This window comes from Schistocerca nitens, chromosome 2 (assembly GCF_023898315.1).
Source record: "Schistocerca nitens isolate TAMUIC-IGC-003100 chromosome 2, iqSchNite1.1, whole genome shotgun sequence".
Classification (NCBI taxonomy): Eukaryota; Metazoa; Arthropoda; class Insecta; order Orthoptera; family Acrididae; genus Schistocerca; species Schistocerca nitens.
This window is the reverse complement of record NC_064615.1, coordinates 733,815,368-733,835,409: the sequence shown is the minus strand read 5'-3', so window position 1 is coordinate 733,835,409 and position 20,042 is coordinate 733,815,368. Positions and strand designations below refer to the sequence as shown.

Sequence of the window (20,042 nt, the reverse complement as noted above, 5' to 3'; positions counted from 1 at the left end):
ATAGGGTGAGAAGTATTGTCAGAGGGGAGAGTACGTTCCATGGAGTTGAGGGGTTTGAGTAGAAAGATAGGGGTGTGTTAGGTAGGAGAGCAATGGACATGAGAGGTATGAGTTCGGGTGGATAGTGGGAAATAAAGTCTGTGGGAAAGACAGAGAGCTAGAAATTGTGTTTTGTGTGGGTAGGACAGTGGTTAAGAAATGAAAACGTCGGGGATGAACGAAGAGGAAAAAGGAGAGAAGAATCCTGATGTAGAGTGGGATAGGTGCAGAAGAGATAAAGTTGGTTGGAGGGATAAATATCAGGGCGGATCTCATTGCCTGTGAGAGACACTTGGTTGCAGTTGCGTTGGGATTGATATGGAGCGTGTGTAGGTGCAGGGATGGATGGATGTGTTAGTGAAGGGGCGGCAGCATATTAGGATTGATTATTTTCAGAGAGAGAGAATGGCGTTGTGGGATTCCAGTTCGCGGTAGTATAGAGGATGCGGGGTGTTCGATGTGGGTGACAAGGGATAGAAATTTGATGAGATGGCAGAGAATCTATATTGGGCGGAGGTAAATGGATGCGAAAGGCGAGACGGAGTGCATAGCGTTCGAGAATTTGGAGGGACTTAAAGAAATTTGGTGGGGTGGAGACACATGCAACATTTGCATGGCAGAAGTCGGGCAGGATCAGCGTTTAGTAGGCATGGATAATAGTGGAGGGGTGTAATCCCCAAGTTCGTCCTCTTAGTACTTTTAGAAGTTTTGGTCTAGTATGGGCTTCCTATTGGATGGTTAGTAGGTGAGATTTCCACGTTAGTTGGCGGTCGAGGGTTAGTGCATGATATTTTAGTGTGATAGTTAACTGAATAGGACGGTTGTAAATAGTATGGCAGAAGTCATGAAAGCAGAAAGTACGGGTGGTTCGTCCCTTAACTTTAGCCTGTGTCTGGGGATATCAACGCTGCAGATCGTCATCCTGTTTAGGGCTGCGTACCGTAGACGGCGTAAGCACCGCCCATCACATTTGCTGCCTTCCAAGACTGGGCTGGTGGCACCACCCTTAGTACAACACAGCGGCAACGATATATCACACTCAAAGACTATTTTCAAACATTCCGACTGGCTGCAAGGAAGAAAGTTCTGTTTTGATACGAGATAGTACATGTCTCCACGTTCTACTACTGTTAGAGTCGCATTATGAAGCTCAACTGTTATCGACACTGTGTTACAGAGACCTTTTTTCAGTTCACCCAGTGATGAATCTCTAATTCCTACAACTACCACTACAAACTATGTGGATGTCATTGATAAAAAATCGTGTTCGTGTTTTTCCAGCAATGTACAAAGTCTTCACATGTCTGCCAAAAATACAGGGTTATTGATAAGTATGTGTAGGAACTCAGACGATGAAGCACAAAAATTACAAGACATACTGGAAATAGACAGCTGTCAGTCGGTTCAACCAACGTAGATGTGAAAAATAAAAACATTCTTAATGACGGACAACTAAAAATCGAAAATATATACATCAATGTAAGGTGAAATTCTACTAAACAAGCATTGAAGCATTGCACTTTCATTTATAATCTGAAGAACCTTCAGTGGGAGAGATGAATTTCAGGAGGGGATTATATGTTAGATAGGGTTGAGGGACGTGTGTAGAAAAGGTACGGTTCTGTTACGTAGGAAAACAATGGAGATGAAGGTAGGTGTTGGGCAGGGGGAATAGTGGGAAGACAGAGGGTGAGGAGGAGTTTGGCTTGTTGAAGGGTAGTGGTAGCAAGATAAACAGGTTGGGGACGGACACAGAGGGAAAGGAATAGAGGAGGCGTGATATGGTGTGGGTTACGTGGGTAGGGTTAAAGTCAGTAGGATGGATTAATATAGGAGTGAATCGTATAGTATGGGAGAGGGAGTTGATTGAAGTTTCGTTATGACAGAATATGGAGAGTGTGTAGATGTAGGGACAGTGGGACATAGACATATCTGGAGAGCCTCGACAGCATACAAGGGTTGGTGATCATAGTGTAGGCAATGGGGTTATTGGAATATAGTTTGCTTGTGGTATAAGTAATGTGGAGGTGTTCAATGTGAGGAGGTGTGTGTAAGGTGTTGTGAGAATTTGATAAGATGGTAGATGATCCATGTTGGGGGAGGGTAAAAGGATATGGAAAGGAAGACATAGTGCGTGGAGTTCAAGGATTTGGTGGGATCACCAGAACGCGGAATGGAGATTCATGCAACATTTGCATAGTAGAGGATGGGTCAGATCAGGGTTTTGTAGGTGTGGAGAGAAACATTGTAGTGTAATCCCCAAATTCAGCGAGTTACAGTATTTGTGTTATTCTATTGTGGGGCTTGCTGTTTTCAGGTAGAAGGTTAGTCCAAGACATTTTAGTATGTTAGTTAACTGGATAGGATGGTCGTGAATGGTAAGGTAAAAGTCATTGAAGGTCTAGGTCGTTTGTTTCATAATTATTGCCTGGGTTTCTGAGGGGTTGCTTTTTGAAGAGATAAATTGTTTGAGGTAGATGTGAACTGATCGTTAGGATTTCAGGTGTGTAGGTTAAAGGGCGAGGGAAGAAAGAGTCATCAGCGTCTGAAGGAGGTGGGACTGGTGGAGGTTGTTTGGACGTATCTGCAGTGTAAAGCGGATAGAGTGGTGTTTAATTGGTATTTCATCACCTCCCCCGCATGTGGGTGGGAAAGGGAGGGGACTGGTAGTGGTACAAGCAACCCAGTCCTCAACCAGTAGGACTTGTCTTTAACTGTGAAGAAAAAAGACACATATGTACCGCGAATTTAAAATTACTTTAAGACTTGATGTTAATGGGACAACATAAGTAATATAATGCTGTTTTCATAAACTGCTTAGAAACAGTTACAAAAATATAGGCAGACAGCTTGGTTAAAAATAATTGAAGAACACTAAACATTTGAATAACACTTTTAAAACCTGAACAAGACAGAACATGGACTGATCATTATAAACAGAGCACTGAACCCTTTCACTATAATTGCAAAAGTAGTTGCCGTGGGATAGTAAATTGTTGATGAATTGAAAGGTTGGTATGGAGGGAGAGAGGTGAGAGTTGGTGATGAGGACTGAGGACTGGTAAGAGGTGATGATGAGACAGAGGTGGCTGTGGGTGACAAGGAAAGAGGGGTAGCTGGTATACGGATCTATGGATTTGAGTGGAAAAATGGGTGAGGGGATGACAGGGGAGGGGAAAGGAGGCAATGTGATATTAGATGATGATGATGATGATGGAAATGCCGTGTGGCTAGGGCCTCCCGTCAGGTAGACCGTCCGCCTGGTGCAAGTCTTTCGAGTTGACGCCACTTCAGCGACTTCCCTGTCGATGGGGATGAAATGATGATAAGGACAACACAACACCCAGTCCCTGAGCGGAGAAAATCTCTGACCCAGCCGGGAATCGAACCCGGGCCAGTAGGTATGACATTCCGTCCCGCTGACCACTCAGCTACCAGGGGCGGACATGATGATGATGAGGAGGACCTTCGGGTGGGGGATTAGTTAAAAGTGTGTGATAGATTCAGAGTTGGTGGGATGGGTGTATTTTGGGGCAGAGGTAGTGGTCCTGGAGAGGATGTGGACAGTGTTTTGGTGGAGCGTTGGGAGGATATGTAGTTAGAGGTGCAGCAGCACAGTAGAACTGGAAAGGAGAGGGGACAGATAGAATTGTTGAGGTCGGGTTTACGGATGGTGTAGGTTATTTGGAGGTTTCGAGTCTAAGTGAGGTGAGGTGCGAATTTTATAAGTTGGATCCGTATGGGAGATGGTAACCGGATGAGGAAATTGAGGCTGAAAGCATGAAGTTAGAGGTTCTGGAGGGACTATTAGAACTTGGAAGGGGTAGATATTAATGCAAAATTTGCATAGAAAAGAACGGAGTGGATCGGGGATTGGTACTTTTGTAAATGTGAAGGACAATGGTGGGTTGTAGCCCCATGTTCGACCAGTCAGTAACTTTAGTCCATTGTGGGCCTTCCGCTACATGGTTGGTAGATGATATTTCCATGTTATTTGCCGGTGGAAGATAAGTCCAAGGCATCTTAGAGTGTTAAATACCCGGAAAGGACGGTCGTAAATGTTGAGGTAGAAGTCACGGAGACGGAAGGTGTGGGTGATGCATCTTATAATAATTACCTGGGTTTTGGAGGGGTTAACCTTAAGGAGCAGTTGGTTACACCAGGAAGTGGATAGAGCCTAAATCGAAATTTGTTCATGGGGCTGCTTATCTGATAATATAAACTAATTCGATACAAAGATACGGAGCGGATTATTTGTGTGTATATTCTGATATGCCTGCCTCGCACTTTGGAACGATCCTACACCATATATTACTAATCGAAACTGAAAGAGATGCTCTGTCCACTTATATGTCATTTTCCCGTATGTCACGTATTTCCACACAGTCATCTTCCGGGACGCTAGAGATACTTTAACGTATCACAAAAGCTGCTTCCTTCGGTTCGTCAGAAGAACTACCTTCAGACGAAATACCGTTCACTTTGCTGTTTTCTGTGGCTCTCGAGACAGCACTTGTGAAGGAGGGGTTTCCCTACACCTGCTTCAGATAGAAAGGAGGCTCCTGGATTCTCAGTTCCTTCGTAACCCAAGCAGAAAAACGGTTACTGTTCATAATTAATACAGCATGTTGCTGAAGCAGTCATCATAGACTCTTCAAAGTATGTAAATTTTACTAATGTGTTTGCCTTTCTCGTACATTGCATAAATTACACTTTAATTCTTATCGAAGTAGTAGTGAGACATAATTCTTTCCAAGATCACATTGCATTTTCTACTAAAATTCTCTGGTATTCATACTGACGAGCCAAAACATTATGACCAATGTCCATTGCGACGTTGGATGTCGCCTTGTAGCGTTGAGGGCCCGTGACGCGGTAACAAATATGTGTAAGCCGACAGATAAGGATGGGGGATCATTCTAACGAAGATATGGGTTGCAGTTGGGGATATCCATGGAGATAAGTGACTCTGACAAAGAGCAGATTATTATTACGCAGAGCCTGTGAAGTAGTATCTCGAAAAGAGATAACGGTGAAGGTGGTCGCATGTTCACGTGTTATGGAAGTGAGCATCTACGGAAAGAGACAGAGGGGTAGTGAAACCACCACCAGGCGCTAAATGGATGGTTGTCCACGATTCTTCACAGAACATGTGGTTCGGACGCTTGTCTGCTCAGTAAAGTAGGACAGATGGTCATCTGTGGCATCTTTGCCGAACGAGACAAAATGCTGGTGCACGCATAAGTGTTCCGGAGCACACCATTCATCGGACTTAAATAAACATGGAGCTCCGCAGAAGACTACCCCTACGTATTGGCATGCTGACACAACGACATCGTCAGCGGGCGCGGGACCATCGGGATTCGACCGTCGCTGAACGCAAACGTGTCGCCTCTTCGGGTGAATTAAGTTTTTGTTACACTAGGTCGATGATCGTCTACATAAACTCCGTCATAGGGGTGAACGGCTGCCCCAAACGTGCACCGCGACACGGTCGCAGGCTGGTAGGCTATGGGAGACATTCTCCTGGGCTTGCATGGGATCTGCGGTAGTAATCGAAGACGCCCTGACAGCTGCTAACCACCTACATCCATTCACGCTTGATGTCTTCTCCGTCGGCAATGCCATCTCTCAGCAGCTCAGTTGTCCTTGTGTCGGAGCCAGAACCGTGTTATTGTGGTTTGAGGATTATTATAGTGAACTCATGTTGTAAATCCTGTGGCACCTGTCTTGCTCGCTATCTGGTGACATCACCGCGTACACAGCCCCCCCCCCCCCCCCGCCCCCCTGGTAGCTGAGTGGTCAGCGCGTTGGAATATCATGCCTAACGTCCCGGGTTCGATTCCCGGATGGGTCGGAGATTTTTTCCGCTCAGGGACTGAGTGTTGTGTAGTCCTTGTCATTATTTTATCCCCATCGACACACAAGTCGCCAAAGTGGCGTCAACTCGAAATACTTGCACCAGGCGAACGGTCTAGTCGACGGGAGGCCCTATCCACAAGGCATTTCCATTTTTACCCGTTATTTACGCAAATTGCATGACCCGTGCCTAGACATGTAATGCCACATACCTCCACAAACTTACCAGAAATGTGCCGGATCCCTAATACTCATTCAGTGATGTATTTAGTTCCAAAGCAGACAAACAAGTTATCAAGATGATGGTAATAATGTTTTGGCTCCTCAGTGTATTGTCTTAATGAAATTATCGAATACTTGATATCGATACGAAAGATATCGGAACAAAAGGAGCGAGACTTATGGAGATCAGTAGTATTAAAAATCCCCTAACCGATCATCACTGTCGGTCGCGCTGTGTCACTTGGAGGGTCTCATCAACGGAACCAACACTATACAGCGGATACCACTTCCTCTACTCAGTTCCCCAATGAGGAGCCACGTCGGTGGCCTAGCATACACGTCTTTACCATCATAACAGGTTCCTGTTCTCGTACTTCATCTGAAGGGTTGTGGACAGTGCCATACGGCAATTCTAGCTTCCTAAAGGCCACAACATCTGACGTATGCGCTCTACTAAGGACGCTAGCGATTACGAATGATTTTATTATTGAATAGAGGCTGATTAAATGTGTGGCCAGTCACTGACTAAGCATTACATCATACCCTTTACAGAGGGGACACTATTCTCACTTAAGCAGCCTCTGAGGCGCATTACTTGTAAGTAGACATCTGGACTCAAAACAGTTCATGAATACACACGGCCTTTCCCAAGAGAGGCAAGACGACAGTGGATGTTAATGCTTCCCAGGAAGCTAATTACGAATTCCAGAAGACGATTGTCCTCCTTTGTTTGCTCAGTGAAGTTCCACTGAGACTAGACTAACCTTCCTGCTCTTATCGCTCTTGACAGACCGTGTGAAAGCTATATTTGCATCAGTTCCTCCAGAATCATCCTTAGTAATGTTCTGTTCTGGTGGTCAGTAAGATCTCACTGTGTGTCCGGAGCCTCCACCATTTGCCAGCTATGCAAGTTCTCCTGTTTCTACAAATCCGGCGCACTCTCATTAACCTTGTTGTGCTGTACAGGTCCTGACTTTCACTTGTGTAGTAAGTGTCTTGTATTTATTTCGTTTCAAGATAAAATTCACCGTATTGTTGACTTAAATTAGGATAGAACTCTTATTTGCAACATAAAGTACAGCATAAAATGCGATGAGGAAAGAGAACATATTATCAAAGTCATTCTACAGTCTTCAGGAAAATATATAAATCCTCTACATTCTGCCCACGGTGTTCAGTATCAAAACAAACGTACAGTTCAAATGGTCAAAAGTAATGGATTCCACTGAAGTATTTTCTTCCTCACTAAGCGTTTCTACTGACGCCGGCTACAACAAGTGACGTGGACAAACATCCTCATGCAAAAGGATGGTATCACCCAGTCGGTGTCTACGTCAACATGTTTTGGTTTTCAACTACATAGGAGTTTCAAACAGGAATCAGGTATCTTCTGTCAACTGCTCTAGTTGACTTTGGTCGCTTTCTAATGTCGTCAAAGTATCTCGGAAAAAGTCTCACAATTGATAGAGCCGAGGTTGACAGCCACGACGTCAGCTACCCAACTGCAAAGAAATTCGCTAGCGAAAATAATAAAGGCTCATCTTCCCCTCCTGTTATCGGCTTCGAATTTAATATACCCTCTCTACTGGCCACAGTTGGGATGAGGATTTCTTGTTAGTGCAGGGCCTATTCTAAGACTTTTAATAAACATAGACGTTAGAGATTGTGTGGCATTAGATGTTACGGGTATGATGTCTTCCAGACGATCAAGATGCGCCTGAGTAATTCTGTTTCTGTCAATATTAAGCGCACGGAAAATTTTTCTGCGAGGGTTGGAACTGAAATAGTGGCAACTATTTATTCACAACCGATGCAAGAGAGTTACATGTTTGCACCTGTTGCTGTCCTTCAAACTAGTCGCCAGCACTGTGTATACCGTTAGCAGAGTCTGTTCTGTTGATGGTGCGAATGGAGCGGTCTACTGCCTGTCGAATCTGTTGAACAGTTTTGAAGCGAATGCCACGAACTGGTTCCTTCATTTTCGGAACCAAAGTCATAAGGACTTATGTCCGAGGAGCACGACTTGACGAAAATGCAGAAATGGATGCGTTACGACCTTGCTCAGACGTACCTGGAGCACTATGAGCGCGAAGGAGAGGCTTTCTTACGCCGTATCATAACACTGGATGAGACATGGGCCACATCATATGAGCCAAAACTGAAACGCCAATCCAACGAATGGCGTCATTATGGGTCACCCGAAAGGAGAAAGTGCATCAGAGCCCCAGTATGATGAAAGTTGTGGTGATTCTCGTGTACGACTGTGATGTTGTTATCTTAACGCATTACGTTCCTCCACGGCAGACCGTCTATGTGCAGTATTACTGTTCGTTGTTGGAGCATCACCTGCCACCAGCTTTGCGAAAGTAGCGGCCACACTTTCGGCGCAATCCGCCCATCATTTTGCACGACAATGCGCAGGCGCATACAGCGCAAGCTGTGGCTGCTGTTTTCGGTCGATGGGACTGGAAAATACTGTACCATCGACCATACTCCCCGGACTTAAGTTCTTGGGACTTTGATTTGATTCCGAAGATAAAGGAACCACTTCGTAGCATTCGCTTCAGAACAGTCTCAGAAATTCGACAGGCAGTGGACCGCTCCATTCGCATTATCAACAGAACAAGCTCTGCTAACGGTATACTAAACCTTCCACATCGACGACAACTGGTTTTACTTTGACTACTTTGAAGGACAGTAACAGCTGCAAACATTTCTCTTGTATCGGTTGTGAATAAATAGTTGCCACTATTTTAAGTTCCAACCCTCGTAGTTTGTTCATGGGAAGCTGCAGTATGAGGGATGACCAATTAATTCTTAGTTTCTCCATCCAGATATCCTCAGCGTATCCTGTATCTAACTATCTAACACTAGCGGAAAATAACTCTTGCCTAATTGTTGGGAGACGATCTCTTTCACGAGAAGACTGGAATTTTTAACTACACTCTGGCCATTAAAATTGCTACACCACGAAGATGACGTGCTACAGACGCGAAATTTAACCGACAGGAAGAAGATGCAGTGATACGCAAATGATTAGCTTTTCAGAGCATTCACATAAGGTTGCCGCCGGTGGCGACACCTACAACGTGCTGACATGAGGAAAATTTCCAACCCATTTCTCATACACAAACAGCAGTTGACCGGCGCTGCCTGGTGAAACGTTGTTGTGATGTATCGTGGAAGGAGGAGAAATGCGCACCATCACGTTTCCGACTTCGATAAAGGTCGGATTGTAGCCTATCGCGATTGCGGTTTATCGTATCGCGACATTGCTGCTTTCGTTGGTCGAGATCCAATGACTGTTAGCAGAATATGCAATCGGTGTGTTCAGTGTGAAATACGGAACGCCGTGCTGGATCCCAAAGGCCTCGTATCACTAGCAGTCGAAATGACAGACACCTTATCCGCATGGCTGTAACGGATCGTGCAGCCACGTCTCGATTCTTGAGTCAACAGATGGGGACGTTTGCAAGACGACAACCATCTGCACGAACAGTTAAAAAAATATTCCATAAGATTTCGGGATTGCAGCCGGATCTCATCGACTTCTTTACACGATATTTCGGCTGCCAACCTTACAGCCATCTTCAGGCGAGTGTTTGACACTGGAGATTGCTAGTGCAAGTCGCTCTATTTATACACAGGACATACTGTGGATTATTCGGCCACGAAAATCTTGGCCCCATCGAGATCCTTCTGGGATTCAGTTGTGAAGGAATCCGTCGAAATACGTTTAGCGGAAAATCTCATTAATCGTGATGGCGGCTTTTTATTGAATAAGGCCTGGGACCCGTTGATTTCTTTAATTTCAACCAAAAGAAAACTTTTTATGGCTTCTGACATGTCGAGCGACAAGTAATTTTAAATTTAATATTGAAATTTTCCTTTTATTGTTTTGGACACATCTGTGTGCATGTTTTACTTTTTTCATGCATTCGTTGGCGCTCCATAGATGCAGTAATATTGTAGAGGGCCTTGGAATCGACAGGTGGCGCGCATGCTACGGTAACTTGCGCATGCGCGCCTGCGGCACTTTTAAGTATAAATAGAGCGACTTGCACTAGCAATCTCCCCCCCTCCCACCCTTCACTTTTCTTCTCCTTCCCCCCCTTTTTTATTTTCTTCATCATCTGTCCAGTTTCCCCCCCACCTGCTCTCGGCTGTGGTATGTCATATTTGTGCCAACTTTTTAGTGCCGTGTTTCAGTGAGTGTTCAGTGTTGTGCGTCTTTCCACAGTGTTGCGAACGGAAATTATGCTGTCGCTGGGTGTGCATTTTATATCTTGCGAACAGAAACCAGACTGTCGCCGTGTTTTTTTAACTGTCTGTCTGTTATTTTTCTGCTTCTTGTGTATTATCTTAGCATCATCACCCATGTGTTTTATGTTTTCAGTTCTAGAATTTTCTGCCATTTTACCTTTAAGTCACCGATTTTATCGCCAACTGTTATTTTTTATTATCTTCCTCTTTTTAACACAAATTCTGTAGGCTGCAGAGCGGCGTAGTCAGCTGCTGCCAGCTCGCCCCCTTCGGGGGGAATTGAAATTCAATAAAGAAAAAAAAAATAGCAATCTCCAGTGTCAAACACTCGCCTGAAGACGGCTGTAAGGTTGGCAGCCGAAATATCGTGGAAAGAAGTCGATGAGATCCGGCTGCAATCCCGAAATCTTATGGAATATTCGATACGCCGGGAAAATTTCAAGAGTCACAGTTAAAAAAATGTTCAAATGTGTGTGAAATCTTATGGGACTGAACTGCTAAGGTCATCAGTCCCTAAGCTTACACACTACTTAACCAAAATTATCCTAAGGACAAACACACACACCCATGCCCGAGGGAGGACTCGAACCTCCGCCGAGACCAGCCGCACTGTCCATGACTGTAGTGCCTTGGACCGCGCGGCTAATCCAGCGCGGCACGAACAGTTCGACGACGTTTGCAGCAGCATGGAATATCACCTCGCAGACCATGGCTGCAGTTACACTTGACGCTGCATCACAGACAGGAGCGCCTGCGATGGTGTACTCAACGACGAACCTGGGTGCACGAACAGCTAAACGTCTTTTTTTTCGGATGAATCCAGGTTCTGTTTACAGCATCATGATGGTAGCATCCATGTTTGGCGACATCGCGGTGAACGCACACTGGAAGTGTGTATTCATCGCCATACTGGCGTATCACACGGCGTGATGGTATGGGGTGCCATTGGTTACACGTCTCGGTCACCTCTTGTTCGCATTGACGGCACTTTGAGCAGTGGACGTTACATTTCAGATGTGTTACGACCCGTGGCTCTACCCTTCATTCGATCTCCGCGAAACCCTACATTTCAGCAGGATAATGCACGACCGCATGTTGCAGGTCCTGTACGGGCCTTTCTGGATACAGAAAATGTTCAAATGCTGCCCTGGCCAGCACATTCTCCAGATCTCTCACCAATTTAAAACGTCTTGCCAATGGTGCCCGAGCAACTGGCTCGTCACAATACGCCAGTCACTACTCTTGATGAAATGTGGTATCGTGTTGAAGCTGCATGGGCAGCTGTACCTGTACGCGCCATCCAAGCTCTATTTGACTCAATGCCCAGGCGTATCAATTCCGTTATTACGGCCAGAGGTGATTGTTCTAGGTACTGATTTCTCAGGATCTATGCACCCAAATTGCGTGAAAATGTAATCACATGTCAGTTCTAGTATAATATATTTGTCCATTGAATACCATCTGCATTTCTTCTTGGTGTAGCAATTTTAATGGCCAGTAGTGTAGTTACCTGTCGGCCGTGACGTCTAAAAATCTCCCCAGAAAAGCTACTGACACACATCAACGTGGACTAAATACAGCAGGTACGTGTAGCGATATGCTTTACAGAGCATATTTCACACTGAGCAAACAGCAAACTCCTTCAACATCGTCGGCTGGTCTTCGGCCAAATATATCAACTCAATAAACATTGAACGTTTAGATTCACGTCTTTAATCAAGTTATTACACAGTAAATACACAATCCTTCATTTGTTCTGCATTTAATATGAATCGCAGTCGTCATCTCGATGATTATGCTGTCAGACACTTCGACTGCATAAACATATTGCCACCTGGAACAGCAATGTTGGAAGTTGTAAACAAAGGAAGAAAGCTTAGGATTTAACGTCGCGTCGACAGTGAGGTCATTTGAAATGGAACACAAATTCGAAGGGTTTTCCAAAACGGAGAGGAAATCTGCCGTACCCTTTCAAATGAGCCACACCGGCATTTGCTTCAATGGTTTCAGGGAGATCACGAAAAACTTTAAATTATGATGGCCAACGCGATCTGAATCATCGTCCTCCTGAATGCGAGCCCAGTACTCACAGAGTGTTAGGAGTACTCTGTATCAGTTCTGAACTTGTAGTATATTGTGTGTAATAAATTAAACTTGTTGTCAGTACACTGATGCCTGGAGTATTTCTGAATGTTCTGTTGGATTGCTTCATAGAGTAATTCGACGCTACTACATCATAATTACTGTAATCATTAAAATACTATTTTTAATAAACGTATTACTTACTCATATTTGGCGAAATTGGCCCACATAGCTACCATTTGAGCTCTGACGATTCCTTCAGGAGAATTAGGGTCAAGTGTCGATGACGGGAACAAATAGTGTACGTCATCCCCGTGAGTTGCGCCTGAAAATAAATAACAGATTTGTGATTCCTGATATAACATTAACACTTAATGTTCAGTGATGTCCGAACTTCTATTTCTGTTGCCTACGCCAAAAATTCTTTCTAAAGAATTAATGTATTATTTACTTTCGTTTTTAATCTATGGATTTAGTTTGATCTTCGATTTCTTCAATTATATTATTTCCGTTGCGAGAAAATTCTGCACATGGTTAAGTACAAAGTTATGAGCTAACATGAGGCACTTTTGTCCTCGCCGGCCGTTGTGGCCGAGCGGTTCTAGGCACTTCAGTCTGGATCCGCGCGACCGCTACGGTCGCAGGTTCGTATCCTACCTCGGGCATGATGTGTGTGATGTCCTTAGGTTAGTTAAGTGTAAGTAGTTGTAAGTTCTAGGGGACTGATGACCTCAGATGCTAAGTCCCATAGTGCTCAGAGCCATTTGAACCGTTTTGTTGCCCTAACATAGCACTGACTGACATTAAATAAGAATATTTTTTCTTCATAAGCTCAAGCAAGAATAGAAGACTTAAATCCATGCCATTTATTACCTCAAAATGAGTCGTTTGAACGTACATTTGTGCTTCGTGCCACTGAGAGTGTTGTGAGTGTTCTATAGTTGAAAAAAGCGAGCAACAGCGGGATTATCAGCGTCTAAGACTGAGTAATTGAAACAAGTATTGTTATAAATCATTAACATTACTGTAGTATTAGTAGTAAAATCAACTGTTGCACGAGACTACTCACTCTCACTCTCTCTCTCTCTCTCTCTCTCTCTCTCTCTCACACACACACACACACACACACACACTCTCTCTCTCTCTCTCTCTCTCTCTCTCTCTCTCTCTCTCTCACACACACACACACACTCACTCACACTCGGCATTGTGTGAAATCTGGGATTCTATAGAATGTGTAGTTAACGTATAGAATGCCAAAAATGGAACGTCAAAGTATGAAAAGATTGATGTTTTATATGTTGCTGGACGTTGTATATTTTGCTGGATTGTCTGCTGGCAAAATATAGAATATGCCTAATCCTGCCATTGTCTCCCGCCACTAGTGTAGCAAGTGGCGCTCGGGATTTTAATAGTTGCTTAGGCAGCGTATTGTTGTACGGAGTTCAACTATAACGCCACGGATGTCGCTATAATAGTTCTCCACTGTATAGAATCCGGCTGAAGTTCCATGGACGCTCTCCGTCGTCCTTTGCCGGTGGTCTTGTATCGCCATGTCGGAAGTAAGTCTAGTGCCAAGATAGGAATCACGTCACGTTTACATGTTACGATGGTTCTGTGGTGAATTTTTTCAATTAAGGGCCAGTGCTGCTATAAATTGTGTTTTCCTAACCAAAACCATTTACCGGAAGTTGCAAAGTTGTTAAGGCTTTCGTGGCCACTTGTTGACAAACTGTCTATTGGCTTCTGTCTCGGGTTCTTCGGCCGACGTTCATCTAGTGATTTTTCTGACGTTTCGCCAGCACGAGTGGCTGGCATTGTCAAAGCTTCACCCTCCATTGCCGGTGGTGAACTGGATCCGAGCTCGGCTCCAGTTCACCACCGGCAATGGAGGGTGAAGCTTTGACAATGCCAGCCACTCGTGCTGGCGAAACGTCAGAAAAATCACTAGATGAACGTCGGCCGAAGAACCCGAGACAGAAGCCAATAGGCAGTTTACTGAAAGTTAGTCAGCAAAGTCAAAAGGGCAAAAATGGCTGAGAATAAGGAACCCTACGGTCGCAGGTTCGAATCCTGCCTCGGGCATGGATGTGTGTTATGTCCTTAGGTTAGTTAGGTTTAAGTAGTTCTAAGTTCTAGGGGACTGATGACCACAGCAGTTGAGTCCCATAGTGCTCAGAGCCAATAAGGAACCATGGTACTATTGGCTGCCGAAACACTCTGACATAATGATGGTTGACAATAAGATTAAGTCGGTCTATTCTGTTGGAGAAGGTACGAGTGCTATTTAATTTTACGTCGTGGACTCCGAGTTATTTGATATATTTCATAATTCTCATTTGACTATTGGTCACAGGAGACAGATAAAGATGCTGAAAAAATATTCACCCAAATATAAGAACATTACCCGTCCGATAATGAGCTGTACACTCACCTTTGTGAACCTTGCAAGAGGAGCAAAATAGTATTAAAAAAGTTGCGGTCAAGCCAATGTTTTTTTTCGCAATTCGGTTACCGTTGCTTGGTCGAAGTCGCAAATTTTCAGCCCTATTCTGATGGAGAGTACAAGTTTACAATGGTCTAACAAGATCGTTTCACTAAGTTTGTTGTTCTCACCGCTCTGAAACCACAGAGAGCGGAAGAAGTAGCCTACAACATGACTGACATATTTCCATCGCTTGGTGTTCCAACGATTCTACAGCCCAGTAACGGCAGGGAATTTGCAAACTATGTGGTAGGCAGCCTAAAGTAGTGTTGGCCCACCTTGAAAATCGCCCATAACGATACGACACGGAAACGTACTCGTATTAGAAAACACTTTCAGGGATCCAACCAGATGTTAAGCAACGCCACTCGCAAAGTGAGGAGAGCGTCGAAGGAGCACATCAGGACATTGAACATATGCTGTGTGCTTGGAAGCAAGATGAAAAAACTAGCTGCTGGAATTACGGGCCGCGGTTCGTTCAACTTATGAAAAACAGAGGCTTTGATTCTGGGATTAACAGGTCACCATACAAAGCTCAGTTTGGCGGCAAAGCTAGCGTAGATCTCTAGACGATCTGGATGGCCGGACGCGAATTTGAACAGTCGTCTTCCTAAATGCGACGCCAGTATGATGATCACTGCGCCATCTCAGTCTGTGGCCAAAATTCTCGACGAAAAACTGGTCTCACTGTAGAATTTTATGAGATGGAGTTGGACTGTGCGGGATAATGTTCATCAACAGCCGTCCATTAACACGAACAGACTGCCGGTCGTCACTTGGAAGAGTTGCAAGTAGAGGTCGCCCAGCTAATATAGGGAACCGCTCGAACTTTTCTTTAATAGTTTATCGTATATGGTTCAGTCATAAGTCGTTGTGGCTTACGCGCTATGTAACACCTCTGCTACTGCTGAGGAAGATACTGTCCCTACGCCTCCGTTGTTTCAACCAATAGGAAACAAAGGGAACGAACCGCACTGGCCGCATCCGAAGAGCGTGACAGGTCCTCTCTGGCACCGGCATTCAGCTAACGGGGACATGCTTCCTTCCTGACTCCTTTAATGACCGAGGTCCTGAATAGGCAAACGTACACTATCTGGTCAAAATTATCAGGAACCTACAAGAGGATATTAACTGACGTGCGTCCATCTTTGGAATTTATGGCGGTTTTAACTCTGCTGGGGACACTTTCAATGAGGTTTTTGAACGTTCCCGCCTGAGACTGTTTTACAAGACACAGAGACTGAGGAACAACTGGAAAAAGTAAGAGAGACCGTACAAAAAATATAACGGCAGAAAGAAAGACAAGATGAATCAATATAAGAGGCCCAACTCCCTGCAGAAAATACAGATGAGAGTACAGACCATGATGGAGGAAAACAAAACAGTGATGAAGCCATAGCTATCGAAGAGCCTTCCGATTGTGTGGGTATCGAAAAACCTTCCGTTTCTTATATCTGTTACATCTGCTTAAAGAAAACCAGCGGTGCTCGTTTGTATACGTCAAGAGTGTGGGTGAAACATTCGTGCCATTTGTCGACCATCTCCTGAAGACGGTGACGACGATGAAGTACAACGTTATGGGGTTAACATTTCGTATAGTGTTTGCTTCGATATTGAGAAAGCTGTTCAAAGTAAAACGGAATCGAAATTCAACCTTCAGATTCATGCCAAGAAAATTAAAATTTATTCTGATAAAAAAGCCCTCCTGTGCCTTTGGGTGCCTCGGTACGAGTTCGATATTAAATGTCGACAAAGGGCGATGTGATTCACGCACTCTGTTGGTAGGTGTTATGAACGTGACAGAAGGTGGGTTTCACTGACTTGGAACTGCAGAAGGAATCTTGAAGCATGTGTTACGTAATTAAAAACGTTGTGTTTCAGTGAATGGTACACTGTGATAGATTTTTGAATAGGTCTTTAGTAGAGGAAATGAATAACCGAATAAAAAATACAGGGTGCCATCTAAAAAGTCATACCGCTGTTCATATCTTTGTAAAAAACAAAGCTACAACGAAGGCAATCATGCTGGTTGATGTCCCCATGACCTCTAAAGAATATTTGCTAGAAACGTTTTGGAATTTTCATCTGGACAAACAGTTACTTCGAGTGGTCAAGATATGTGGAACAGGGTGTTACAAAAAGGTACGGCCAAACTTTCAGGAAACATTCCTCACACACGCATAAAGAAAAGATGTTATGTGGACATATGTCGGGAAACGCTTAATTTCCATGTTAGAGCTCATTTTAGTTTCGTCAGTATGTACTGTACTTCCTCGATTCACCGCCAGTTGGTCCAATTGAAGGAAGGTAATGTTGACTTCGGTGCTTGTGTTGACATGCGACTCATTGCTCTACAGTACTAGCATCAAGCACATCAGTACGTAGCATCAACGGGTTATTGTTCATCACGAACGTGGTTTTGCAGTCAGTGTAATGTTTACAAATGCGGAGTTGGCAGATGCCCATTTGATGTATGGATTAGCACGGGGCAATAGCCGTGGCGTGGTACATTTGTATCGAGAGAGATTTCCAGAACGAAGGTGTCCCGACAGGAAGACGTTCGAAGCAATTGATAGGCGTCTTAGGGAGCACGAACACTCCAGCCTATGACTCGCGACTGGGGAAGACCTAGAACGACGAGGACACCTGCAATAGACGAGGCAATTCTTCGTGCAGTTGACGATAACCCTAATGTCAGCGTCGGAAAAGTTGCTGCTGTACAAGGTAACGTTGACCACGTCACTGTATGGAGAGTGCTACGGGAGAACCAGTTGTTTCCGTACCATGTACAGCATGTGCAGGCACTATCAGCAGCTGACTGGCCTTAACGAGTACACTTCTGCGAATGGTTCATCCAACAATGTGTCAATCCTCATTTCAGTGCAAATGTTCTCTTTACGGATGAGGCTTCATTCCAACGTGATCAAATTGTAAATGTTCACAATCAACATATGTGGTCTGACGAGAATCCGCACGCAATTGTGCAATCACGTTATCAACACAGATTTTCTGTGAACTTTTGTGCAGACATTGTTGGTGATGTCTTGATTGTGTCCCATGTCCTTCCACCTACGCTCAGTGGAGCATGTTATCATGATTTCATACGGGATAATCTATCTATGCTGCCAGAACATGTGCTTTTAGAAGTACGACACAACATGTGGTTCATGCACGATGGAGCTGCTGCACATTTCAAAAAAATTTGTGTGAAATCTTATGGGACTTAACTGCTAAGGTCATCAGTCCCTAAGCTTACACACTGCTTAACGTAAATTATCCTAAGGACAAACACATACACCCATGCCCGAGGGAGGACTCGAACCTCCGCCGGGATCAGCCGCACAGTCCATGACTGCAGCGCCCTAGACCGCTCGGCTAATCCTGCGCGGCGCTGCACATTTCAGTCGAAGTGTTCGTACTCTTCTCAACAACAGATTCGGTGACCGATGGATTGGTAGAGGCGGACCAGTTCCATGGCCTCCACGCTCTCCTGACCTCAACCCTCTTGACTCATTTATGGGGGCATTTGAAAGTTCTTGCCTACGCAACCCTGGTACCTAATGTAGAGACTCTTCGTGCTCGTATTGTGGACGGCTGTGATACAATACGCCATTCTCCAGGGCTGCATCAGCGCATCAGGGATTCCATGCGACGGAGGATGGATGCATGTATCCTCGCTAGCGGAGGACATTTTGAACATTTCCTGTAACAAAGTGTTTGAAGTCACGCTGGTACGTTCTGTTGCTGTGTGTTTCCATTCCATGATTAATGTGATTTGAAGAGAAGTAATAAAATGAGCTCTAACATGGAAAGTAAGTGTTTCCGGACACATGTCCACATAACATATTTTCTTTCTTTGTGTGTGAGGAATGTTTCCTGAAAGTTGGGCCGTACCTTTTTGTAACACCATATATATATATATATATATATATATATATATATATATATATATATATATATATATATATTAGAATTTACTTGTTTCACGATTAATTGGTACGTCATAGTCTGAACTAATTTTGCCTAGTGGGAACGCATGTCGCTGCCTGAACGAATGGGGAATCTCCAAATCATCTCCGGCTCGCCCCTTGGGCCTCTTAACGACGCTTTCTCGCACTGTTCTTTGTTTTGAACGGTATTTCGCATCGACGAGTGCGCTTGTTAAGTTGACAGTTGCGTTTAAATGATTTTATTATAATCGTTGTATAATTATTGTGAGGCGTTTCATCATGGATGATCATTCGTGTAGTAGACAAGCCAATAAAAAGCTGTGGAGAGGAAAGTTTCTGGAGGAAATTTTGCAGACAGAAAATGAAAAGTCTTCTTATTATAATGTGTTATCAGTAGACGAATATCCGGATTTGGTTAACCAAGTAGGAGACGCGGAAAAGTTGGAATAAAGAACATCATTACAAAGAAGAAGACTGAAACGACTTGCTGTTTTGAAAATTGGTGATGTGAAAAAACTCATTGTACGGTGTGAAGGGAATATAAAGTTCTTTGTTTCAGTTGATGACGCAACTCATGTAGCTGTGGGTCATGGTGGTGGCGATAGGATGTTAGCTGGGACATCAAAAAATATGCCAATATCACAAAGGAAATGATGTGCCTCTATTTATCAGTGTGTGTTTGTCAACAAAAGAAGACAAAATTGAAAAGAGGGCTAGTTTCAAAGTCCATTCTCCATTCGGAAATGAATAGCTGATGCCAAGTCGATTTGACTGATTTCGAAACACAAGCAGATGGTAATTTGAAATTCATTCTAGTTTGCCAAGACCTTCTCACAAAATTTGGTCTCCTTCGTGCGGTAACATCAAAGAGGGCTGAAGAAATGAACGTCATTTGAATGACATATTCCTAACTGTAGGGACGCCGTGCATTCTTCAGTCTCATAATGATAGAGAATTTGTCAATAATCTTACAAGTGAACTCGAAAATCTTTGGTCAGAACTGAAAATCGTGCATGGAAAACCCAGGCACAGCCACAGCCAGGGATCTGTTGAACGTGCCAACCAAGACACTGGAAATTTATAAGTTCTCGGTTAAACGACAACAATTCGACGAAGTGGTCGGAAGGATTAAGGTATGTCCA

General features: G+C 44.1%; 1 protein-coding gene across 3 annotated transcripts in view; it reads right to left on the bottom strand.

Moving 5' to 3' along the window:
• The window catches only part of LOC126236935 (esterase FE4-like), a 212,734-nt gene that overhangs the window by 1,595 nt on the left and 191,097 nt on the right, over positions 1 to 20,042 (bottom strand). For 2 of the 3 annotated variants that reach the window (XM_049946624.1, XM_049946625.1), the window contains exon 10: positions 12,670 to 12,790. The exons of the other annotated variant lie outside the window; for it this stretch is intronic. In XM_049946624.1, coding sequence (XP_049802581.1) covers positions 12,670 to 12,790 — 121 coding nt within the window. The remainder of the gene's footprint in view (positions 1 to 12,669; positions 12,791 to 20,042) is intronic. 3 annotated transcript variants of the gene reach the window in all.